The sequence below is a fragment of the Pollachius pollachius genome (assembly GCF_949987615.1).
Source record: "Pollachius pollachius genome assembly, chromosome: 7".
Taxonomy (NCBI): domain Eukaryota; kingdom Metazoa; phylum Chordata; class Actinopteri; order Gadiformes; family Gadidae; genus Pollachius; species Pollachius pollachius.
Window position 1 is genome coordinate 22,359,139 of NC_136940.1, and position 26,440 is coordinate 22,385,578.

A 26,440-nucleotide genomic window follows, 5' to 3' on the forward strand; every position below is an offset into this window, starting at 1 on the left:
CGTTTGTAGACCTTGTGTAAAAAGGACACAATTTAAGCATCACATTGAGAGGAGCCCTTTTCCAAAGTCCACTGAGGGGGCCATAATTTAAACAGCCCTATTTGCTTTGGGACTATCTATTTTAGGTGTGGGCTCAGTAATTATATTGATTCACGATGTCTTTTGGGCCCGGGGACCAATCAGGTGCCAATAAGTGATCAATCCATGGACTACCCTAATGGAGCTGTTGATCGATGACTTATCATCCACCGTTGTGTTTCCATCTATGCGCTAATAGTTTAAATGGATCTCTACCTAAATATGTGCACATTAGTTTCACATTTTGTGCGTCCATTAAGACATTAACTGTCGTCCATTTTACATTATGTTCTTCAATACTGAAAGATGTATCCATATCTTCCTATCGAGCACAATTTCATAAATACAGTAACATAACGCCAACTCCTGAGAGGCAGGCCCTACTCCCAAGCCAACAACGCTCACTCGAAGTGAGCGTTGTTGGCTGAGAGACTCACTAGTTACAGGGTTGAGAGGCGAGAGTGGGCGGGACTTTCAATAGACGAATTTCCGTTTCCTTTTTTTCATTATATTTTTAGGGTATTACTTTATCAAAATATTCGTCGAAACTCCATATTTTTCCTCATTGCGTTGTTTTTTTGTTGTTCTCATTGTCCCATTCTCACTTTTAAATGGCGCACACAGCTAATGAAGTCAAAACCCAGAAATTGCGTTGCAGTAGACCGGGATAACGCTACATCCGAAGACCTTCTCCCGGCCCATCAAAATAGGCAGGGAACGCGGCGTCCAATGCAAATGATCGCAAATTATGCACGATTTGAGCCCCCGCCCCTCCACGGTACCTCTGTGCATCTAGTCCGCTGGTGGGAGGGTGCTGGAACACAAACCTCTAGTGGAAAAAAGTTAGTATCAGTTTTTGATGTAGTAGTTCGGACTTCCGTGCGTACTGACAGACTTGTCTGCAGCCTGTCGAATATGTCTCGGTTTGCGGATCATATAGGGTTACCTCAGAAAGTTGCATCAGTAACCAGGGTGTTGGTGTGCTTTTTACTCATTTTTCCATCCATCACCGGAGCCGGACTCTACACCGTTTCTGATCAGATATTGGTGTTAACCCCGCAAAATGTGAACTCGACACTGATTAACTCCACCGCTGCAGTGGTGGTGGAGTTCTACGCTTCGTGGTGTGGTCACTGCGTACACTTTTCTCCTGTTTACAAAAGACTTGCAAGAGACATTAAAGGTTCGTACTGCCATCGCATTGGCTGACACACTAACGATTTGTATAACGTTGGTAAGCTGTCATCGTCCCTGTTTCTTATCTGTTTATATTGGCATTCACTGTGTTGCAGTTGCAATTTCCAATCTCTAATTCACTGTTTTCAACATGTATTCGGCTCTGGGTTTCGTGTGTTTATTGGAGCATATGATGTGATCAAGCAGGCTAAATTCTGTTGCCTACGCAAACCGTCTACCGTCTAATTTGCAGATGTCAATAGTAAGGCATCAGACATAACATGTGTGATGCCTTAATATGGACATATGCAACTTCAAACTCGGCATGAACTTTAATTTGTATTGTAATTAGGACGATACAGGAGGTAATTTCTTGTTATTTTATTATTTATATTTTCCCAAAATGGTGTGTGTGTGTGTGTGTGTGTGTGTGTGTGTGTGTGTGTGTGTGTGTGTGTGTGTGTGTGTGTGTGTGTGTGTGTGTGTGTGTGTGAGAGAGAGAGAGAGAGAGAGGTCATTGATATTCCCATGTGGCTTGTGGTGGAGCATGACATAACTTCAATTGACTACGCTTGTTTGATTGTTCCATTTAGTCAGTGCTTACCGACCTCGCTAGTTTAGTGAATTAAATGGACTGGCAAATCTGCTCCACAGATCCATAAAGGGGAGTTCAGGCCAGGGGCAGGAAGGTATAAAGGATCGTAATATAGGCCTTACAGAGGCACTGGATTCCACCAACGTTTAACCAAAACATCCGATGCATAGGCTGCTGTTGTCTTGTCTTGCCAAGATTGCATAAAGACACAGCTTTTATGGTCAGACAAGCACTGGCCGACTTTACCCATCCAGATGGCACAGAAACAACAGTTTCTTTCTTCACTGCCAGTTTGGTCCACACTGCAGGATATGCAACACAGCCGGCACTCGGATGTCGGCTTCCTTCTTCACCTCTTTATTTTCTCCTCCTCCTCTCCAGAGTGGTATCCTGCTGTGTACCTGGCCGCCATAGACTGTGCCATGCAGGAGAACAATAAGGTCTGCAGGGATTACGGCATCACAGGCTACCCGAGCATTAAGGTCGGTGGACGGGTGTTGACAAAACATTAATCTCTTTTACCTTGTATTTAAATTCTGTCCATTCAATTGATTAACCTTCTTACTTTTTCATCCATGTAATGTGTGGGGGAAAAACCCTGGTCTGCAAATAGGCAACAACCTTTTCCATTGTTGTCCGAGCGCACATTGAAACAACAGTCTGCATCATTTAGGAAAACATACGTAAAACTATTATGTTTTAGTTTTGCAATTACTAAATAAATATAGACTTAGTCCACATCACAAGGAACTCCCAGCTTCATACGTTTTTTATTTTTTTGGGTCAAACCCTAAACGTTGACCCAATGGTGCTCACCCATGAAGGTGCTCAAATGATCTAGGAAACATCTGTGACTGGTTTGAACCGGAAAGCATGAGTTGTTGAAGCAGGCCTATTTGGGGCCCTATCTATTATTACGCAACACTATTCTTTAGCTTTTTACTTCTGTCAGGGATATGTGGATGTCCCCGACCCCACCCCTTTCCTCGAATGTCATTCATTTCCTCCATTTCCTCTTTTCACAGTTCTTCAATGCCTACTCCACGAATGCTTCTATGGGAAAATACATCCGAGGTAATCCAACTGTTAGTGCCAGTGTATTTAAACCCTGTTGTATTTAAACTCATGTTGACCTAATTAACCATCCCCATCCCTTGATAACATTGTCATCTTGTTTCATTGTCAATATATAGCAATGTTTCAGGTTATCTTTGTGCTACAAGTGGAACATTTTAAAAAGCGTATGTCATATGTACATAGTTTCAAGTTTTTGCTTTTTTTTTTAATTTCCATCTCAGTCCACTAGTTGCTTAGTGACTCTCTTTACACAGCTCACTGCAAAGATATCACAATGTAAACAGACCCTTTAGCAGCACTTCAACCGGCTGCACTGCTGCTAGATAGACTGAAGTCGATCATGTTGTTCGTTTTTATTGGAACTTTATTTATTCAGGTTTGTCTCGTTGATGTTGAGCACCTCTTCCACGAAATATTCTCACCATCTTTCGCAAAAGACTCAAGACTCCCTTGTTCAAAGTTCACCTAGACTCTGCATAGCCCCCCCCCCCCCCCCCCCCCCCCCCCCCCCCCACACCCCTCTGATGCACTTATTGTGTGTTGTACTTCCTTGCACTTAAAAATAGTACTTAGCTAGGATAAGATGCTACACAATGCTATCTTGTTCGATACAGGGAAGGGGTTAAACTAGCAACCGTTAGTGCTTAGCAGTTTGTTCTATGAATATCTTTACTGTACCGACAGCAATATACTGTTTCTCTTCTTCTGATCGATGTGCTTATTGTAAGTCGCTTTGGATAAAAGCGTCTGCTAAATGCCCTGAATGTAAATATAAATTTAAATATAGAAACCTGATAGCAGAAAACGTGCAAAAATCCTGCAAACAAAAGCTGGCTTCTGTGTAGGTGGTTAAACGACCAGCCACCAGACGTTACCACTAGTGTGACCATGCTCTGTGTTCCCTTGACCCCCTCCAGGATTCAACCGGGACCAGAGGGTTCTGCGTCAGCTGATCATTGACCGGATGGAGGACCATGAGGAGCCGGCCCCCCCCGCCTGCCCTCCCCTGGAGCCAATAAGGTTGGTGTACCCCACCACCAAAACCAGGGTCCTGGACCTCTCTTGTGGTCCCCAGGGTTAGGAACAAAAGAGTGGGTGGGGGGCAGAGTTCTACCCCCCACCCCCGGACTTTTGACCTGCCACATGCTGGAAAATACTGTTTACCGGCAAACAAGTGTACATAGCAGTGATGTTGTTTACCTCAAACATGTGACATTTTGTGGACGATTCAGTCATTTTGTTGAGGCTTTTGTCCAAAGTGACTTCCTGTGCCTGTGGAGCCAGAAGGATAGTTCATCCAGGGTGGTGGTGGTATGGGGTTAGGCGTTGTGGTAAAGGATGCCTTTTGTTTTTGTTGGCCCCTTCCAGTATGTTTTAGTACTGGGAACAACTAATCGCTAGACCATGTCCGCCCGAGAAATTCACAGGTGTTTTTGTGTGTGTTCTCCTGTGTAGTGACAAATTAAACTTCTGCTTGAGCTCAGATGGTCAAGTTCCCCAACACAATGACTTTTCCTTCCCCTTTTAAAATAGGGTTGCTGAAATTGCTTTTTATTTGCCATAACGTAGTGTGTGTGTGGTGTCTGGTTTGCACTCAAACCCGACACTAACTTTACCAAGTGATTAGTGTTATTTAAAATCGTATTTTCTAAATGTGGTCAATAGTATACTATAAGCCAACGATAACATTTGATAAACTGGGCGCTTATACATGTTGAATATGTCCACCACATAGGAAACGCAGGGTGACAATTAAATTATTAAATTAAATTAAAGACACATTTTTTATGACAATGCATTTAGAAAACTGTTGCTCTCATTTAATTGCGGCAGTTTGCTCGAGATGTGGTCAACTCCAAAAACGGAAAACAGACAGGTTGTGAGTAAAAGTAACAGGGGGTTTATTCCAATCGGGGAGGGCGAAAGTCCAACATAAAATCTCCCTGGACTGGGGTGTGATTCGTAGGAGGCCTTCAGGGATAAACTAGAGCCTGGATGACCGACAAAGGAAACACGGGGTGGGTCATGGTCGGCAGCACGCGGAAAAGGTTGAGGTCTCTCTCTCAAAGTGTGTCTCTTACCGTACTGTTGGGAAGCTACAACAATCCTTCCTCGAGGGGAAGGCGTTGTCTGCCTTTGTAGCTCGGCCAACTCTCATGCGCCATCAAGGCCGGCAGGCGTTCCCCATCGGCAATCGTGCAGCAGGTGTGCTGGGTGATACTGGTGGTTAATGACCTCTCCCAGTGTTTGCCTTTCGGTGAAAGGCAAACACTGGGAGAGGTCATTAACCACCAGTATCTGTCAGTGGTACCGTCGGTGGTACCGGTACCGGCCTCCTTTTCCCCTTGTGGATGGTCTTTGGCGTCTAGGCCCTCCACACAATACAGAAAACTGTTAAAGCAGCTGTTTGCATCCAAAGGCAGTGGTCTTTTATTCCCTAGACCCTTTTCCCAAAACTCAAAAGATCTTACTGATTGGGAATCAGTCAAATCTCTTCAATTGATCTTTGGGTTGAGTGCTCGTATCTGCCGTTGACAGGCTGAGATTGTTATCGTGGAGGGGATCCCCACGGAGAAACCGAAATCTTTCCCTTGATCCGGTCGGTTTCTGTTGTGTTTCTGGCCAGGTCCGCTCAAGACGAATTGTGTTGTTGCACGACCTTTCCCTCTTGTCTTTACCATCTCTACCCTCCTTCACCCAAATACCTGAGACAACATCGAGCGTTGTCTGTACTCCAACACAACGGACACCTGGCAGCACTCCTCTCACACAACTCTCCCTCCTGTCCGCGGTTTCCTCCCGAGCTCCACTCTCTCAGAGCGAGGCGTCTCCTTGAGCCAGATTTGGTCAGACACAACAACAAGTAGACCAAATAGACCAAGCGAGAGGTAAAGAAACGAAGGGGATAATTTCTCTGCAGGGATTCTTTGCATAACTTTGTCAGACACTTCGGGTAGCAATCAGTGGCAAACACGAGGGATTTACTGGGATGTACATTGAAGGGCTGCTATTGGCCCGAAGGATTACATGGCCGCCCGTATCGCTGATTACAGCTTGAGCATTCTCGGTCAGTACTAGATCAATTTCAAGTTTTTTTTTTCACAATAGTCCCATAGACCCTAACAATTTTTTAAACAGGGTCCACGGTGAAGAATCCAGAAGTTACCCATTGATAGTCAATCTTCTTCTATTCTATGCAGCGTGTTGAATCCCAGCTCCATGTCTGTTCTCTTTACAGCCAAGCGGAGATTGCTAGCTTCTTTGAAACGAACACGGTGGAATATCTGGCCCTGATCTTTGAGGACTCCACTTCTTACGTGGCCAAAGAAGTAAGACTCGCTCCTTTTTAATCATGCATTGGTCTATATCCGGGGACAAGCATACAAAAGGTCCACTTTGAAGCTCTGCATCATCTAGAAATATAAAACCGTGTGTGTGTGTGTGTGTGTGTGTGTGTGTGTGTTTTCTCCCCAGGTAACCCTGGACCTGCTGCAGTTTGCGAACGTGTCAGTAAGGCGGGTGCTGAGGTCAGAGGAGGCTCTGGTCTCCCAGCTGGGGGTCACTGAGTTCCCGTCCTGCTACCTCTACTACCCAGGAGGCAACGCCACCAGACTCCATGTGTGAGCGTCCCATTCTCCCCCCCCCCATTTTCATACACTTTGATACATGCTGCTGTCATCTTTAGCCGGTGCCTCATTGTTGTCATACTGTATTCTTTTTTTTCTCATCACATCAGTCCTTAAAAAAACATGAATGAATAATTCCACCACGCCATTTGTATCTTAATGAGAATAACGTCAGCAAATTCCCTTTGCTTGAAATCACCCCCCCCCCCCCCATAATCATAAAACACAGGACGCTTTCGTGTCTGAGACCATAATAATCCCCTCGCACATCCCTTTAACCTTCTTCATGTGTGTGGCTTTGGCCAACGTACAGACCCTTGTTCAACTGCCGACACACGATTCCGCGTATCCTAGCATACAGCATTTCATATGAATCCCTGTAACAATAAATTGAAAGCTATGAAGGATGAGGGACAGGTCATAAAAGGATCTAACAACAACCAGACAGGCGGCATATGTGAACCAGATACGAGCAGCGGCTGACGAAATATCTGTTTGGGCGGGGGGGGGGGGGGGGGGAAACAACAGAGGAAAGCACTCTGCCCCTAGAAAGTTCCTTCCACCCGTCTCCGGAATCGTCCCTCAATCCTCAATCTTCGGAGCGTCGCCGTGCGATGTGTATCTGCTCCTGAGCCCCGCGCTGATTATCCTAAACCCTATGCATGAGAATCCGCTTAAACATCTGCCCCCGTAATGGGATCAGAGCATCAGAATTCCTTCCATTATTCACCGTCATAAAGCGCCTCTGTTGGAGCCGCGGTTGCGTTCACACACAAGGCTGCTTCCCCTCTTTGTTCCCCCCCCCCCCCCGGCGCTGCAACAACTTGGCATGCAAAGAGAAGCGCTTTTTAGTTGACAAATGCAAAAAGGGAAATGATTTATTGCCGATTTATTTATTCAATACACCGCCTCCCCCCCAGTCCACAACCACCGCCGCCGCCGCCAGTAGCACACCGCATCGCCCCCCCCCCTCGCCAAACAGCCTTCATCTCCATCACTGTACAGAGAGGAGGGTTTTTTAATTCCTTGCATGAAAACAATGGCAGCGCTTTGCCTGGCAGCGGCAGCTAAACAAGGCAGCGCCGCAGCGGGCGACAGATGGCCTATCATCGCTGAATATCTGATTGATCCTGGGAGTGGTGTGTGTGAGTGTGTGTGTGTGTGTGTGTGTGTGTTTGTGTGTGTCATTGTGACTGTATGGGAGGGCGTGTCCCATCCGTCATGCGTGTAATGTGTGCGTGTCCCAGGTGAACGCGCGGCCTCCCGGCCCACTACACTGACGGGTGCCTGCCGGGCCCCAGGGAGCCCTCAGGATGAATGGGTTCTCCCCCCCACATCTGTACACTCCCACCGGGCGCGCACGTGTAATTGAGTCCCAGGCCTTTTCTTTTTTTGTATTGTTGTCTAGCGTATGCGGGGCAGAGAGCATCCATCGTCCCTATTGCCGTCCTCGTGTTTTATGCTCTCTCTCTCTGTCTCTCGGTCTCTCTGTCTCTGTCTCTCTCGCTGTCTCTCTCTGTCTGTCCTTGAGAGAGACATCAGGGAAAGAGTGTGGGACAGAACCTCTGGACCAGCACACATCTGCTCTGTGGCTATCTGAGGTCTATATCCTCTCTGCGCAGGGTGCCCTGTTAGATTAATTGCGTTGCACTGTTTTTTATTTTTTTTGTACTGTCTCAAACATACAGTACAATAAGGGCATGGTGTCTACATTTAAAACCTGATATAACATACCTAACCCCCTTAAGTGCAGAGAAAGGCGCCTTCAAATATTATTATTATTATTGTTATTATTATTATTATTATTATTATAATAATTATTGTAAATGTAAGCAGGCACTCCTGACAATTTTAATCAATATGATATAGGATGTCAGACTTTCTGCTTACCAGTCAATCGTGTGTGTGTGTGTGTGTGTGTGTGTGTGTGTGTGTGTGTGTGTGTGTGTGTGTGTGTGTGTGTGTGTGTGTGTGTGTGTGTGTGTGTGTGTGTGTGTGTGTGTGTGTTAATCCCTCAGCCAGAGAGAGGCTCGCACGTTCTACTCCTACGCCCTCCAGAGGCTGCCGGGGGTGGTGCGCTTTGGCAAGCCCAAGCCTCTGTCCACAGACCTGCTCACCAACAACACAGTAGAACCCTGGAGAGCCTTTAACAGGTGAGGACGGCAGATGACCCAACATTGCATCTACGCAGACCTCCGTTCCTCTAGTTTTTAATCTAAATGTGTGTGTATGCGCTAGCTCCAGGGTGTACATGGCGGATCTGGAGTCGGTGCTCAGCTACTCCCTGCGCGTCGAGTTATCCGGCACTCCCGTCTTCAAAGGAGACGCACTGAGCGCGCTCAAGGGCTACATAGCCGTCCTGGCTAAGGTAGGGCTAACGAGCACCGTTCTCTGTGGTAGAGTACAATACACTGCACATGGAACATCATCCATGAGTTTGTGGTCATGTCATCTCGGCAGCTTGCTCTCCTTGTGAAGATGATCAGAAAGCACGAAAGGCGTGTAGTGTCTTCAGGCCGCCACTAGATGGAGAGTGAGACGGTGAAATGGCCGGGGACTCACGGCCTCTCTGTCAAACGCTTGTTTCTAGTATTTGGCTTTTTTGGACGGCTCTACCTGCAATGTTTTTTTTAATATCCAGAATTTGAGGAGAATTTAATTTACCTGATCAACAAAAAAAATGCGCATACGATCGAACACGCACGCACGCGCGCGCGCGCGTGCGCGCGCGCACACACACACACACACACACACACACACACACACACACACACACACACACACACACACACACACACACACACACACACACACACACACACACACACACACACACACACACACACACACAGAGAGAGAGGCGCCACGCTTGTCAAGGGGCCAGGAGTGGATGGCATTGACTAGCCAGGACTCCAAAGGCTCTCTTGGGTATTGTTGACCCTCTTGATGTTTGGGGTCCCAGCGGGTTACGGAAGCATGGATGCCATTCCCCCCCCTTCCCAGTTTGATGCATCCATCCCCCAACTGATAACCGTTCCCCCCCGCCCCCTCCCTGGGAGAGCACTGTCTCTCCTTCATCCCTGCCAGCTGCTCCTCTTCACCCCTTCATTTGAGGCTCTTGTCTTGTGTCTCTGATCTGTCACATTTACCTACATCTGCGATTCTCCTCTAATACCAGCCGGTAAACCCCCAGAAAGTAAGTTTCCATCCCTCATGCCTCCACCAGCCTCCCTCTGTATCTCTTGATCCTTCCCTGCCCCTTCACTGACGTGGTTTACGGACCAATCCGAACCTCTCCCAGGTTCCCACTTTACTATAGTTTCCTTTTTTTAACCGTTTGAATTCATCCGTTTTATTCCAATCCGTTCCTCTGTTGTGTTTTCCCGTGTCTCTTCACTTCCATTAACTTATAACCTCCTGCTTGCTTTCTTTCTGCAATTTGTTCACATCTGCCTCCACGCTCCACCCTCAAACCCCCCTCTCCTCCAAGCCAAGCCAAGCCGGAGCGCAGCCAGAAGTGTGCCAGGAAGGCATGGACGTTGTGATGATGAGGCTTGACCTGTGACCTCTGTCCCCATTGGCTCGGGCCCAGGCTGCCTCAGTGCGCTAGTCCGCCACCAATCTCCCTGATTATATCACACTCTCTAGGGAGGCGTTGTAGCAGAGCCGCGTGTGTGTGTCTGTGTGTGTGTGTGTGTGTGTGTCTGCGTGTGTGCATGAGCGGAGCAAGTGCCTGTTTATGTGTGTGTTTAGAATTTGAATACATTGTGTGTGTGTGTGTGTGTTCCAGAGTGCTCTGGCCCCTCCATTAGCTCAGTTTGTTTAGTCAATAGCGGTACCGCCCAGTAGTATTTTAGCCTGACTCCTCTGCTCCCAGAGAGCTGCTGAAAAGGGCTTTTTGTGGTTAAGGAGCCCGTCATTGTTATGGCCTCCCAGACATTGTGACAGATCCCAGCCCGGGCTGTATATAATCAGCCGCCCGCAGGCTTGCAAGGGGCCGTGCGTTTAGCAGAAGCACCCCAACCGAAAGTAATGAGTGGGGTTGAAGTGTTGTCTGTAAGAGCGAGAGACGGCGTGTACTTTGGAGGGACGTCGGCGGGCGGAACGAGGTGACTCAACGACGGGGACGCCTCTCCTCTCCCCGCGTCGGGCTGGGAGACGGGGCTGGTTTATCATAATGTGGGTTCAGGGCGATTTAAAAGGGTACAGAAAAGTGTTTTTCGCTATTTGTCTCTTTCGCTCTTTGTCTCTTTCAAACACACAAACGCACTGTATCCAAACACACACGCGTACACGGGCGTGTGAGACGCCATCGCCGTGGTGACCTTGCTGAATGTCCCGCGTTCTGTGGTTGGTTAAAGGTGAACGCTGTGTATGTAAGTTACTGACCTGGAGTGAGTCATAGGATTAGATGAGGCTGGAAGTGACTCAACGTCCACAAAGAGGTGTTGCTGTCACCGTGCGTCTCACCGATGACACGCCTCTCAGTGATGGGTCCATCTCTTTCTGGCTCAGACCTTTAACAGTGTATTAGTAGATGGTAGAACTAGATAGAGGCAGGCAACAAAATGAGCTCCGGCCAACATAAGCTGCAATAGGGGTCGGAAATAACGTCTGTGTAATTATAATGAGAAAAACCAAGAAAATTGATGTCATTTTCACGTTTATCGTAATGAATATTTCACAATTATTCACCGAAGGCGAAGTGAATAGTGGGGAATAGCCCCCGAGGCCGAACTTTTTGCCGGGATTAATATATTTTTATTAACGGTTTATTTGTTTTTATTAGCGTGACGAGACGACCAAAAACAATATCCCCGAGTTTAAGATCTCAATCATGGGATAATGCCCAATATCTCGAGATAACGAACCAATCTAATTGCGCCATTTTAGGAGGTTCACGTGTAGCATATATATATATATATATATATATATATATATATATACTTTTTAATTATTTATTATTTATTTATTCATTTTATTTTCAATCATTTCAATATGTTTCGGCCCAAAATATATTCATTTTCAAATAGCAGTTACAGCAGTTTGCTGCAGACTGTGTCTCTGCTGTGGGCAGGGATGCAGGATGGGCACTGCTCAGCGACAACAGAAAGTGTGTACTGGTGAAGTGTGGAGTATGTTATTGTTTGCATGTTGGTATTTAGCTCTAAATGAAATCTGTTTTTGCTCTTCTGCTATAGACAACACTAGCGAGGAATATCCCCCCCCCCCTTCCCTCCCTCCTGCCTTTAAGATTGCAGTCCATTACAAGCCTCCAGGATTTTTAAATCTCTCAATTTGTTTTTGTGTTTTCGTTCCGTTGTTCAAACCTCATCCCATCATCCCTCGGCGCTCCCTCTGAAGATGTAAACACGGAGGGTATTTTTTATTATTTATTATTATGTATTTTCTCCCTCCCGCCGCAGTGGTAGTAACACCACTAGATTTACTGTCTTGTCAGGCTGAAACCGGATTTATGAATCCTCTGCATGTATATGTGGATTAAAGAAGTGGATCTTGGTGAGGCATGAGAGCATTACAGCCCAGGGATTACACCTCTATCCTGCTTTTCTTGAAAGAAGCCCTTCAACCCTGGGGGCAGGGGATAAAACAAGGATTTAAGGCACTGTGGGGGGGCGGGGGGGGGAAAGGGTAGGGGACTCTGAGCTGAACCTAAACATTGTCCTTCTCACAGGGAATTCACGTGGCAGTTTTCACATGGCAGTTTTTACGCCGTGATGAAACTGCATGCACCACACTAATGGCCCTAAGTCTAATGTTGACTTGGGATGTGTTTTTTTTGTTGATGCTCGGAAGCCGTTTTGATGGTGCGGACGGTTGTACGAACAAAGCTGTTGCGTACATGGAGCCGGCGGCCACTTCAGTTGGGGGTACGGCTGTCTCCACTCTGAGGGCCGGGGGCGTGTGTCCAGGTCAAGGGCGTCCGATCCACGGGTGGATGGGAGGCTGGATGAGGTGGGATTAGACCCTGAGACCTCACCCCTGGCATGCCCCGCACCGGCCCAGCCATCAGATGGACCCCTCATGGGACCCCTGGAGGCCTTGAGGAGGTGGGGGGCTTCAAGTGCTGCTGCTGATACTAATCGGATCAAGGAGGACATATTGCCGGGGTGAAGGGATGGTCGTGGTCAGAGAGAGAGAGAGAGAGAGAGATCGCTCATTTATTACATTGTAGTTTGTGACCGGAGCCAAGGCATTGCTGTGTTTTAAAAGTTGGAGTAAGAGACACACATTAATTTGTGATTAACGGTTGAAAGTGTTCTGTATCTGTGTGATTGGCTGATGACGAACACACAATCGGGTCCAGAAGCTCAGACAATGCACTCACAAACACATATTGTGTTTCGTGGGAGAGGCAGGGAGTTAAGACCATTAGAAGGAGCACCTGTGTTTTCTCTCCTGGTTAAATTCATATGGGGCCTAATGAGCTTTTCTGACAGGTTAGTAACCAGACTCCACATCTAAACCCATTATATCAGTCTCCATTAGCAGGCTCAGATCAACGCTCTTTGTATACGTGCGTGTGTGTGTGTGTGTGTGTGTGTGTGTGTGTGTGTGTGTGTGTGTGTGTGTGTGTGTGTGTGTGTGTGTGTGTGTGTGTGTGTGTGTGTGTGTGTGTGTGCGCTTCACATAATCCTGCCTGTTTAACCGGGAAGCTGTACATTTAAAGTAAACTATACAACAGGATATCTTTTTTAAATTCAAAGTAGGAATTGGTATCATGCAAAACATTTAATCTCGAAAGCTAGTGAAACATTCTCATGACTGAGGATATTTGATAAATCTGTTGGGCAAAATTCTTTTAATGTTTTGGAGTTTAGCATAGTGAGGGTCAGGGAGGGAAGGACTGCACCGGTGTTCAGTGTGGGAGGTTAAGCAAACCACCAGGGCTCTGCTTAAGTGGGCAGCATTTAATGCACAGATCCTGTTAGAGCTTGATGAATAGATGGACAAGCAGCTGTGTGTGTGTGTGTTTGTGTGTGTGTGTGTGTGTGTGTGTGTGTGTGTGTGTGTGTGTGTGTGTGTGTGTGTGTGTGTGTGTGTGTGTGTGTGTGTGTGTGTGTGTGTGTGTGTGTGTGTGTGTGTGTGTGTGAATGCGTTTGCATGTGGGTGAGAGTGCTTGTGTGTGTGTGAGTTTATTTGTGCGTGTGTCAGTACATACAGGCAAAGGGAGTTGAACAGATGGCGGCGACTAAATGAAAAACATTCAGCAGCACAAATCAAAAGAAGGTGCACCTCTGGGAAGGCTTTTTTCTTTTTTTCTCCCAGTCTCTTATTGTGGTGTTCTCATCTGGTGTTTTTCCTGTTTTCTATGCCGCCGCTGATTCTTCCCCACTTACCGCTCTCTGTCGTGAACGGTAACCAAACATAAGTTAAAAAAAAAAAGAAAAATATGATGGTGTTATTCATCCTAGTATTTATGCCGCGAAACAAACCCACATCCTTTGGCAGTGTCTTGTTCTGCACAACGTCACAAAGGGAGACTTAGCAAAGAGAAGGAAACAGATTAAGCCCGCTGATGTGTGTCTGTCTCAGCGCTTGCCTTTCTCAAACCCAGCACGCCGTCTCCATTGTCGGCATTGTGTGACTTAGGCACACTCGTCTGTGTCTGTCTCTGCTCCGTCAACACTGGTCTCAGAGTCGAACCAGACGGATTTCCTTTTTCCCAGCATTCGAGCGTTGTATGCTAGTTACAGTATCATGTTTCCTCCATCGCCGCCGTTGCCGTGGTAGCGGATGGGGCAAAAAGGTAAACAAACTGCGGAAGCAACGCATGCGGAGAGGGTGACTAACCTGATGAGGGCCAAGGTGTGCTTAGTGGTTAAGAAGATGAGTGGCATGAACCACATGAGCATCTCTTCAGCCACCCAGGATTCGCCTCGGGCAGTGTTCTTGTAACAACACTGTCCGACCACGACTTCTGTTGCAGACCATTTATTTCTGTTTAAGTAAGTCTTTGTTTACGCCGAGATATGTGTATCACATATGCCACTGAGAATGCTCAGTTACACACAGCCCTGTGGCACAAGTTGCATGTTAAGTCATTTATACTGTAAATGTTTATTTTTTATTATTAAACCACTCATAATTTTAGATTATTCACACCAAATTATAAAACATAAAATATCTGTCAAAGATACATTGTGTAGATTGTGTTAGATATGAGATATGCTAATCTGCCCCCTAGTGGCCAGAAATCAATACATGTAGATTGAAGTGGACATGCACATGCAGACGGACATGACAGAGAGACATTTAGAGATGGACAAAGCTTATTTCCAGTACGGTCTGCTCCCCAGTACTTCCCCGGCCGGCCGATGGTGACCAACCGGTTGAAGTCGCTGGACTCCTGGCTGAAGGCCCAGGACGGGCCTGAAGTCTCCTACAGCCACCTCAGAGAGGTTCTGGACGTCCCAGCCCAGGTGGGTTCAGCCGTCACCCCCTCAGCCCTGGGACCATACCACCCACTGTGAGATTCACTTAACAAACTGCTTCCTATCTGAGGATAGCTTTAGTGTAACTCATGTGTATACTGCTCTGGGATGTGCTTTTTTCCTCAGTGAAAACGTGCATGAGTAAATACAACGATCGTATCCTCTGGCAGTTTTAACAAATTAAACATAGATATCGTGTGTTTATACAATGTATGGCTATTGTACGTGTAAAACAAGGGTGTTAGACTCCCAGACAAAAGGCTTCCGGGTTTTGAGGCCTATAGCTTCTAACTACTTCGTAGTTCCAACAAACAAAAGAGCCTCAGACATATCATGGTCTCAGCTTTGTGGAGTCAAACACAGACAGACAGACAGACAGAGCACTCTGTTGTGTGCTTGTTGACTCTGGAATGAAGCCTGCATGCCTACAGTATACGGCCTCCTGCAAATTGAAAGAGTCACTTACTTACATCATTAGCTTTTAGCCGGCGAATCAATGGATCAATGAATCAATGGGAAGGTATGAACGGACTTAGCATCCGAGGAAATGGACTCACACACACACACACACACACACACACACACACACACACACACACACACACACACACACACACACACACACACACACACACACACACACACACACACACACGCAAACCCACCCACTCAGACACGCTCGCACACAAGCCAAATCCTTACTATTGACGTGTGAGTAACCCTGTCAGTCAATCGGCTGGCAAACGGCGGTTCGGTGGGAAGGGGGAAACGACTTTGTGTCAGAGAAAATATGTTGTTGGATTCCACCGTGGTTCCCCGCTACGGCCGGGAGCGGTGGCTTCCCCCGCGCCGGAGGCGGGCCCGGGCCATTAACCTGGGATTGACTCGTTATCGATCAGGAAGGCTGCTCCCAGCGCTGCCCATTAACTCGCTCAGGAGACCTCCTACCTTGGGAAGGATTGCAACACCAGGAGTTGTTCCGGTGTTTCAATCTCAACCCCTTTCTGTCTTTCCTTTCAATCTATCACTCCGTCTACTGTACCCATCTCTCTGTTTCCTTCTCGCTCTCTCTCTACCGCTCTCCCTGTCTCTATCTATCTCTCTATCGCTCCCGGACTCTCCCCAGGTCCCCAACAGTGGGTTACCGGCGGTGGAGCGGTGGGTGGGCTGCCAGGGATCAAAGCCCCATCTGAGGCGCTACCCGTGTGGCATGTGGACCCTCTTCCATGTTCTCACAGTCCAGGCCCGACGCTCCAATGAATCAGGTAGCGACCCGCAGTCTCTCTAGCTTTGTCACTCTCTCTCTCTTTGTGGCTGTCACTCTCTGTCACTCTCTCTCTCTTTGTTGCTGTCTCTCTCTGTCACTCTCTCTCTCTTTGTGTCTTGCTCTCTCTGTCTCTCTCGCTCTCTCTCTGTCACTCTCTCTTTGTGTCTATCTCTCGCTTTCTCTCTCTCTCTCTGTCAATCCCTCTCTTTGTGTGTCTCTCTCTCTCTCTCTCTCTCTCTCTCTCTCTCTCTCTCTCTCTCTCTCTCTCTCTCTCTCTCTCACTTGGTGTCTATCCCTCGCTGTCTATCTCTCTCGCTCTGTCTTTCTTTCTTTCTTTCTATTATTTTTTTGTTCCTTCTATTTTTCTTTTGGTCCAAGACTGTACAATGTAAACCATGAGAGATCTCTCTGGTTGAAACTGGATCCGTATTTATTGGATAACAAGCGAGTTAAAAAATAAAACAGCAGGTCATCATCCGAGGCCTAATTGAATAAGGTGAAACGTATCAACCATAAACAAGATCATATTAGCATACTACTCGGCTAGTTGACCACATCATGTATATTCAGCTCAAAAGAAACCAATCCATAGGGAAATGAACGGCATTGAGCAGCTACAGATGGTATCCATATCATATTCAGCAAAGTGCCACCTCAGCTTATTTTTCGCCATCGGATCATTTTACATATCAAAGTGTCAGAACAAGATGGATGCCTCCATGAATTTGAATTGGCGGGGTACCTTACCTCAACGTAGATATGGAAAGAAGAAGCACTGTAGGTAAAGTGTTATGATTATGAATATAGATTTACAATATGGAATTCAATATAGAATTGAGAAGTATTTTAATGTGGCCACATTAACTGCAGAACTGTCAAAGGAAAAATGCCCAAGGGGCACAAAAAAAAATCAAAGTGTGTGTGTGTGTGTGTGTGTGTGTGTGTGTGTGTGAGTGTGTGTGTGTGTGTGTGTGTGTGTGTGATCGGTGCACGTCCAGTCGGTGAACTGTGACACAGGTGTTTTCAGACGGCTCTCTTCATAGCGGAGCTGCTGTGGTCCTCCAGGGACCTAGGGCTCTCCATCTCCCCACGGCTCCGTGGCCTCTTGTGGGGAGGCTCGGTCTCAGAGGGCCTGGGGGATGTGGCGCCAGGTCCTTCCAGACGCATCAAAGCACTGATAGACGGACCAATCCTCACTATGGAACATACATGATCCTGCAGGAGCAGAATCATTCGGTATTCGCAGAGTGTCTGTGGATGCCTATGGTTATTTTCGGGATTCTTATTATTTTATTATTATATTTGTGATAATGTGCCATTTTTTACTTTGTTTACGTGTTGTCGCGTACAACACAATTATACACTTGGTATAATTTATGTAATCCAATGCAGACATCCCCTTGTTGTTAAATATGTTGAAGAGCAGACATGGAGCAGATATGGAGTCGTTATGGAGTGTAGTGTGTAGGAATCGGAGTGCCACTGTTTGTTCAACATAGGGAAAAGGACTCTCTGAGATCTGTTTGGAGGGAGGGGTCGGAGGGAGAGTTGGGGGCCCCTGTGTCTTCAGTCAGGCAGAAGGGCCGTGGAGAGGTCAGGCAAAGGGTTAGCCGAGGACAATGGCTTTGAAGAGACTGTCGACAAATTAGCCCTGGAATGCTGGCCGCGGTATTTGCGTTGTGCTTGTGTAACAACTTAACTAAACAAGTGTTTGTGTTTGTGTAACAACTTAACTAAACGGCGTGTGACACACATGAGTTACAAAGACACACACACACACATACACTAACACGGATACACACACATATAGAGATGTACACACATACTGTTCCAGATTCGGAAGGGATTCACACTCTAGCCATGTTCCTCCTGGGTCTCTGCCGTGTGTTTGTCACAGCAGAGGTTGTGTCGCTGTGACCGTGTGAAAAGGGATTATGCTAGATTAGTGGGATGTGAGTGGTTAATAAATTGGCAGATGACCGGTCGCTCTGCTCCTGGTGTAGACATTAATCTCTTTTTCTCTGTTGTGTGTGTGTGCACACTCACACACACACACACACACACACACCGACACTCACACACACACACACAGAGACAGAGGTTAATCCTGAGGTTTATGGACCATCACATGACCTGCAGATGGACGACCAAAAGGGGTGTCCATCTGGACCCCCACAGACCACCAGACTGGAGGACACACACACACACACACACACACACACACACACACACACACACACACACACACACACACACACACACACACACACACACACACACACACACACACACACACACACACAGACACACACACATACACAGCTAATTCACAGCCCAAACTATTCAAAGTGACACCTACGCATATATAACGTATACATATGCATGCATCTGCGTGACCCCCAACACAAAATACATCTCATTGACGGTCACATACACTTTAAGGTGGCTAAAACGTACCCCCATTGCCCAGAGTTGCGGGGTTCATCTGACAATGCGGCTCTTAAGCCCTGGAAACAAAAGCGAACCCATTAGCTACTGTAAAATATGGTTTGGTACCGTTGCAGTGCTGAGACAGGGGCTCTGCCGGCGTTCACACACGGGGGTTAACGGTGCTTTAATCTGCTGATAGGGGTATCCCATCCACCTAGATTATTCATCTCAATATGGGTTTGACCCAGCCGTTGGCTGACTCCTGGCCCATATCAGCGTGGGAATCCAGGAGTTTTGGAGGCTGGCGCCTGGCATTGGCCAGGCCCCAGGTTAGAGCCTCAGGTTCCCAGCACACAAGTGTTAATCTGTGTCGTTTTAATGGGACTCTTCACTTTATTGGGTATAAGGGTTTCTCTCTTTTCCCGCTGATCGCGATAATGTAATTAAATTACATGTCACATGGTACAGTAGGATCTCTGCCCAACAACGTGGGGTCAGCGAGTTGGTTCGTAGTCATGGTGTTCAGTATATGATTGTGCATATTGTTATGATTTAATACATTATTCAACCAATTATCAGGTACAGTTATTACATCAGGTTGTCCAGATTATATCAGGTCGCTGTGTCGGTTGGACCACTGTCCAGATGTTCTTGGTGTTGGAACGCTGTCCTGACGTTCTTGTTAGAACGCTGTCCAGATGTTCTTGTTGTTAGAACGCTGTCCTGATGTTGTTGGTGTTCTCTCCACAGACGCGTCAGAACCTCAGGAGGTTCTGAAGGCCGTACGAGACTACGTCCAGCAGTTCTTCGGCTGCAGGGAGTGCGCGGAGCACTTCGTCGGCATGGCCAAGGAGGGCCTGGGGGAGGTGAAGACCCTCTCCGGTGCCGTCACCTGGCTGTGGACCAGACACAACCGGGTCAACAACCGCCTGGCAGGTGAGAAGGAGAAGGAGCACACATCCTCAGGGCTGGCTGTCCTTTTACCACACTTCAATCTACCATCCTTTGGCCAAACTAAGTTCTAAGACTTTCTCTATCAAGAGTTAACTCTTGTTCGAAGTTTCTAACAATAATCTGGTGCCCACGTTTATAATTTATCACTTGTTATTTTTAAGATTTATTTGGTGGATCAAAGGAACAACATACCACATTTTACCCAGAATCCTATGATTCTCTGTCTCTCTTTGTGTGTGTGTGTGTGTGTGTCTCCCCATCGTCTCCGCCTTATCTTTCTCACTTCTTTCCTGGGTGTCGCCCCTGGCCCCCTGCTCTACTGTAAATCCTGATAATGCCACTGAACAAGTTTGTGCCTGCGTGTGGGGAGAGGAGGGGGTTGGCGGGTGGTAGCAGCACAGCAGATCAGGTCTCTGATCAGACGGCCCTCCAGTCTTACTCCTCCTCCAACCCTGATCCGGCCAAGGCCTCCCAACACCGTGTGTGGTGTCCATCCTTCCTACCTGCTCCTCCGTTCTCTTCTTTTCCTGCTCCGGTACCTCTCAGCGTCCCTGTCCCATCCATGCGGCCAGATCAGTTACCTGGCAAAACTCTGAATAATACTTACATTGGCTTAACGTTCACCTCTCCCATATCGGGGCTACTAATGCATACAGAAAAAGCAATCTATTGATCTCTGAAGAAAGAGTTCCTTTTTTACGTGTGTTTGGTTATTGGTACTATTTCATTTGGTGCGCGGCGTGTAGGATCTCACGGTGTTCCCCGCTGGCTCTATGTAGACGGGAGGATATAACGGCCTCGACTAGCAAGCCTCCGTCGCAGTAATCGCTGACTTTTGCCTCTGAAAGTCGTCATTCTTTGGGGGAAGCAGTTCCAAACTTGGTTTCCAACCCCCCCCCTGTCCGTGTTCGAGGGCTTTTATGAGGCACAGAGCTGTCATTAACAGTCCACTTTGTTAAATCACTTTGTTGTGTTTCCTTGGAGACGCACCACCCACCCCCCTCTTCAGTCTCCCAGACAGCTTGTGTGTCCCAGACCGCGGGGTCTAAAGGGACACACGCTGCCTGCATTCTGCCGGCTCCCTGGATATGCATGACCTTCCCCCCCCCCGCTCTCTCTCACCCTCTCTCTCTCTGTGTTTCTCTCTGACTCTCACTCAACTCTCTCCCCCTGGGACTCATATCCGCCGCTTGACAAGTGGAGGGGTGACATCCTCCCCCCCGCCCGGAGCCTCCCACAGGATCCGGCCTCTTTTGGCCCCCCGCACACACACATGATCTATCTATCTCTCTCGCGCTTATTCTCCACACACACACACACACACACACACACACACACACACACACACACACACACACACACACACACACACACACACATACATACACACACACACACACACACACACACACAATTCCCATGTTGTAGGGACAGCAGGTGGCACACGCCATGACACAAGCAACAAGCCCCCCCCCCCCCCCCCTCTCTTCCTCCCCTTTTTATTTCTCTCATTCAACACACACACACACACACACACACACACACACACACACACCCGCCATGTCCCTGCTGACATGCCTGGGTGGAGGAGTGTGCGTTGCAGACGGGGTCGGTTCATCGCAGGGCTCTGGAGGGAGAGCAGCAGAGAGGGGGGGTTTGGGTGGGCTGAGTGTCACACACTCTTCCCCGAGAGGACCCCCATTCATCCTTCCGTCCACCCCACCACTAGCCCGACACCCCCCTGCCCTACCACTGGCCCCGCCCCTCTCGCCCCCCATAGAAGGAGCTCTTTAGCGGCCCACCCCCTTCCTTTCAGAGCCGCTCACGCGTGAAAACGACGGCTATTTGTAAAGCAGGCAAACAATTAATTTAGCTGGCAACAAAAGAGGCCCCTGGGACCCCAAGGGGGCCCGTGGCTGCTGTGGTAGAATTAGGGCCAGCAGTGGCAGCTCAGGCCCCTGTTGCAGCGCCTCAACAGGCGAGCGCAGCGGTCGACGTATCTACAGGCAGGCGCAGGAGAGCGCCATTAGAGCTGGTGGCACACAGGTAGTCGTTTGTGTGTGTGTGTGTGTGTGTGTGTGTGTTTTATATTGTGTGCGGGCAAGGGTGGCCATCTGTTAATTGTAGTATTTATTTTTTTTGCACAATAGAAATAACGTCTTTGTTTCCAGTTGTGGTGTTGTGCAATAAAAAGCCACGTTGGGGCTGTTTGGTGCAAGCAGGCGCGTTCCAACACCAAACAGCCCCCGTGCCCACACTGCAACACCAAACAGCCCCAGTGCCCACACTGCAACACCAAACAGCCCCAGTGCCCACACTGCAACACCAAACAGCCCCCGTGCCCACACTGCAACACCAAACAGCCCCAGTGCCCACACTGCAACACCAAACAGCCCCCGTGCCCACACTGCAACACCAAACAGCCCCCGTGCCCACACTGCCACCCTGTCTGCCTGAGGGGAGGCTGACTTGAAGGATTAGTGCTGAGGAGGCCCGTTTGATCTGCTGAACAATACATATTTAGGCTCCTGATGAATATGTATGCTGGCAATGACAACTCTATTGCCGGCCGCTGTAGTGATCATAATATGGGCCGATATGGCTAAAGTCACCCTGTCTGCAAATGTGGAGAGCTGATTGGAATAAGGAGAAAGATGCGTCTGTGTGTCTGTGTGTGTGTGTGTGTGTGTGTGTGTGTGTGTGTGTGTTTATCTGCATATTTGTGCATGTATATCATTTGTGGACTCACCTCTACACACATGCATGCATGCATGCATGCTTATTCACACACACACACACACACACACACACACACACACACACACACACACACACACACACACACACACACACACACACACACACACACTGGCCCATTGTAAAAATGATGTATCCCTTATGTAAAGTGCCGTATGCAGAGTACATACACACGTGCATATGACTGAGATTAATCTTGGGTGAGAAGGAGGGGAGGTGGGGGGTGCAATTTGACAGTGCAGTAAAGTGACAGACCTGCTGTTGCTGTTCTTCTTTTATGCACACACACACACACACACGCACACGCACGCACGCGCGCAAACACAAAAACACACACACTGGCTTTTTGCTGACAACAAGCGATATCTTACCACATAGGGCCCAGTGGGTGGGTCTTTGTGTCCGTCCGGATTGGAGTATGTTTCTGTATATATATTCCTACGTATTTTACTCTTGTTTCTCGCTGACTCTCTCTATGCTTCTCTGTTTCTCAGCCAAAACATTTGCACCCCCGCTTTGTGTGTGTGTGTGTGTGTGTGTGTGTGTGTGTGTGTGTGTGTGTGTGTGTGTGTGTGTGTGTGTGTGTGTGTGTGTGTAGCTAAAGACAACGTATTCGAGGGAAAAAAAAAAGTTAGTAATTTATTAGAGGCAGGCGCGTCTCAGGTGCCACCTGCTCTTCTATTCAATTTGGAAATTGGGCGGCGACCACAGGGGTGTGGAGCGACTAGACCTAGGTCTGCAGCTCAGAGGTTTTCCTGAGCAAGGTGTTTGTGTGTGTGTGTGTGTGTGACAGGATCTAACAATGATCAATGGTCTTCTGGGATGTCCCAGAGGCAAGAGTGGTGAGATAATAGATGTGGTCAAATTGGACAGCTACCACACACACACACACACACACACACACACACACACACACACACACACACACACACACACACACACACACACACACACACACACACACCCCTGATGACATGCCCACAAACAATCCTAAGCATCCCCCTCCTCTACACCGCGCACACACACACACACACACACACACACACACACACACACACACACACACACACACACACACACACCCAACATGATTTACATAAACACACATGCACTTAAGCACATGCATACACGTATGCATATAGGCACTTAGATTTTATGAGCCTTGTGACAAGATCAAATGGGTTCAGATGAGATTGAATCCAGCCCCTCAGCACAATAACCTTCCCTCTTAGGGAACCAGAAGGTAGTAAACACAAACAGCGGACAGCCCACCGGAAAAACACAAACATAAGGGTACATCTCAATGCCCAAGATAAGTCTGCAGTTATACACCCCCTTCCCGACTCATTTAGACACTTTATCTCTTTATTCTCTGTTTGTGAATTGTTTCTCGAATGTTGTCATGTCTTTTCATCCGAGCCCCCCCCGTCAAAGATGATTTTCTGTCTCTGGTGACGGAAAATAACATATTCTCATCCGTTCCAAAATGAACAACAAAACGTTAAAGACTCTGTGTCTCCGGCTCTGTCTCCCCTTTTAAGGTGCCCTGAGCGAGGACCCCCACTTCCCCAAGATCCAGTGGCCGTCCCCGGATATGTGTCCAACCTGCCATGGGGCGATGCAGAACGGAGAGCACAGCTGGGAGATGGACAAAGTGCTGGCCTTCCTCGTCTGCCACTTCGACTCCGACCGCCTGCTGCCCGGTACAATTCATTTCATTTAATATTCCGCAAAAGACATGAGGCTCACTTGTTCCGATTTCCACGTGAGTATGCACAGCCTCTCTTAACCCCCAGACAGCCCTCTTACGCACTTATTGTACGTTGTATGTCCTGGCACTTAAAAATAGTACTTAGTATTGTGTAGCATCTTATCCTAGCTGTCTTTGTTGTATACGGGGATATACAGGTTATTGTGCTTGGTACTTGGTTATATGAACATCCTTACTGTACCGACAGCGAGATGATTTAGCTTTTAATAGGTTTATTTTTACATTTGTCTGCATTCATATGGAGATGAGCCGAAATGCAGGCTGGAACTTTTCTTCCGAAAATGTCACGTTGACTAGATTAAAATCCGATAACATTATAGATGAACGTAAATAATTTTTCGGGCTCTGGACGCAGCCGAGTAGTTTATATATATCAAATACCACCCCCCCCGCCGAGCGTGGTTTATCCCTTGCTTATTTCAGTATGGTTCAACCGTCCAAAGAACGTGTGTTTAATGAAATTCCTCAGAATGTGTGTAGCATAACTCACACGTATCTTCTCTTACCAAACATTTATTCGTATTGAATCACGCACACTTGTTTCCTAAACCCATTCCCCCCTCTTCCGCCAGACTACCTTGTAGACGAGAGCGAGCTCCTGACCCAGCAGAGGAAGACCCAGGAGGCGCACCTCCTGATCACACAGAGACGCGCAGAGAGGAAGGCCAGGGAGGCGGGAGAGGCGATCACGGAGCCCGCCGTCTCCCAGCCTCCCGCTGAAGAGCTGGGGATGGAAGAGGAGGAGGAGGAGGAGGAGGAGGAGGAGGAGGAGGAGGAGGAGGAAGAAGGGGGGCCGGAGGAGCCGGTGGTGAAGGAGAAGGCGGCGGCAACGGCGGCAGTGTTGGACAAAATGGCCGCCGAGTCGGCTCCCTGGCCCGGCAAACCGGGCGCGGGGGGCGGGGTCGTTCGGGGCCGATGGCGTTCGCTGAGGAAGCCCGGCGGGGCGGGCCCGCGGCCCCAGGACGCCCAGGAGGACATCGTGGACCTGGACTCCTTCGTCAACCAGCACTTCAAGAACAAGGCGCTGCGGGCCGCCGCCGCCGCCGCCGCCACCGCCACCGCGGTCAGGGGCCGCACCCTGCAGAGGAAGGTGGAGCCAGAGCCGGGGCCCGTGTTCGGCCTGCGCATGGAGCTGGACCTGGGGCTGGGCATGGTGGGCCTGGAGCCCGTGGAACCCGGCGCGGAGCCCGGCGCGCCGCAGCAGAGGCTGTGGCTGAAGAAGCGGGAGCTGTCCGACGCGTACATGGCGGACGGCGACCAGACGGACCAGTGGTACGTGGAAAACCCCCGGGGCCGCCTGATCTCGGTGCTGAACATCGGCTTCTCCCGGCTGGACATCAGCCTGTGCGTGGTGCTCTATCTCCTCTCGTCCATGTGCCTCATGGCCATGTACCTGTTCTTCAAGAACCGCCTCAGGATACGAAGGGTTAAGGTCTCGCTGCCCTGAGATGGACCAACACACTATTTTTTTCCTACCACTATGTCTCGGTCCACGGTGCGGGCGCTAATGCCATAGAGTAGGCAGAGTTTGTTTTAAGGGGGTGTGTGAAAGGTTGGAGGGTTAGAATTAGAATTCCACTTAAAGAGGTTCAAGTAGCCTTAGCGCACCTTCTAAACCCTGTGGTTCTGGGTGATTATTTCTCAAAATTGATTTCCCGGTTGTACACGTCTTGGAGATGACTCTGACCAAAATTGTGATTCAAATATATGCTTTGATTCATGTTCTTTCATTTTTTGAACCAATCATTTGAATCAGCTTGAATTGCACAAACTGCACAATACTAATTGTTTGATCGTGAGTGCATTACTTTTATTTACTTACCGTTTACTACTGTTTGGAATTGCATTCCAAATTATGCATTCTTTCAGTAATTCAGTTTGATTCGCAGAATACTTTGGTTCTACGTACTAGAATGATAGAATGTGACTGGAAGTAGAATGTAGTCAGCTATCCACATTCTACTGCCCCGTTGTCAGCCGTCTTTCCTTCCATATTTTCTCTGCGGTTTCTTAACAAGGTCCTCGTTTGTAGTCCTATTACATCATGCTGCTGAATCTGCCGTTAATGAGCTGCTCGTTACAATCCTGTTGTTGTCTTTGTTGTTGAGGCGGTTAGTAAGTGCTTAAGTTCTCTGATCCATCTAAGAATCCAGAATAAGCAGGCTTTGATTTTGGTGTCCGTTGAGGTAAAGCTTGTCCACTGATCTCATTCCTCTCTAGAAATACTTTTCTTCGATTGATATGTTTCCCATC

The 26,440-nt window shown here is 48.1% G+C and overlaps 1 protein-coding gene across 1 annotated transcript; it reads left to right on the forward strand.

The window, feature by feature from the left end:
- The first annotated feature begins 922 nt into the window (after nucleotides 1-922).
- On the forward strand, nucleotides 923-26,440 carry qsox1 (quiescin Q6 sulfhydryl oxidase 1). Its single transcript, XM_079739641.1, has 13 exons — nucleotides 923-1,261; nucleotides 2,231-2,331; nucleotides 2,875-2,923; nucleotides 3,844-3,946; nucleotides 6,165-6,255; nucleotides 6,401-6,546; nucleotides 8,571-8,705; nucleotides 8,791-8,920; nucleotides 14,874-14,996; nucleotides 16,135-16,273; nucleotides 19,456-19,641; nucleotides 23,958-24,119; nucleotides 24,760-26,440. Exons 1-13 carry the CDS (start codon nucleotides 994-996, stop codon nucleotides 25,632-25,634), a joined length of 2,508 nt encoding a protein of 835 aa, XP_079595767.1. The 5' UTR covers nucleotides 923-993; the 3' UTR covers nucleotides 25,635-26,440.

Excerpts from the sequence above, each read along its gene's own strand:
- qsox1 (XM_079739641.1), top strand. The coding sequence starts at position 994 with ATGTCTCGGTTTGCGGATCATATAGGGTTACCTCAGAAAGTTGCATCA. Across the intron at positions 6,256-6,400 it reads CTTCTTACGTGGCCAAAGAA|GTAACCCTGGACCTGCTGCA; the intron begins GTAAGACTCGCT and ends TTTTCTCCCCAG. Across the intron at positions 6,547-8,570 it reads AACGCCACCAGACTCCATGT|CCAGAGAGAGGCTCGCACGT; the intron begins GTGAGCGTCCCA and ends TTAATCCCTCAG.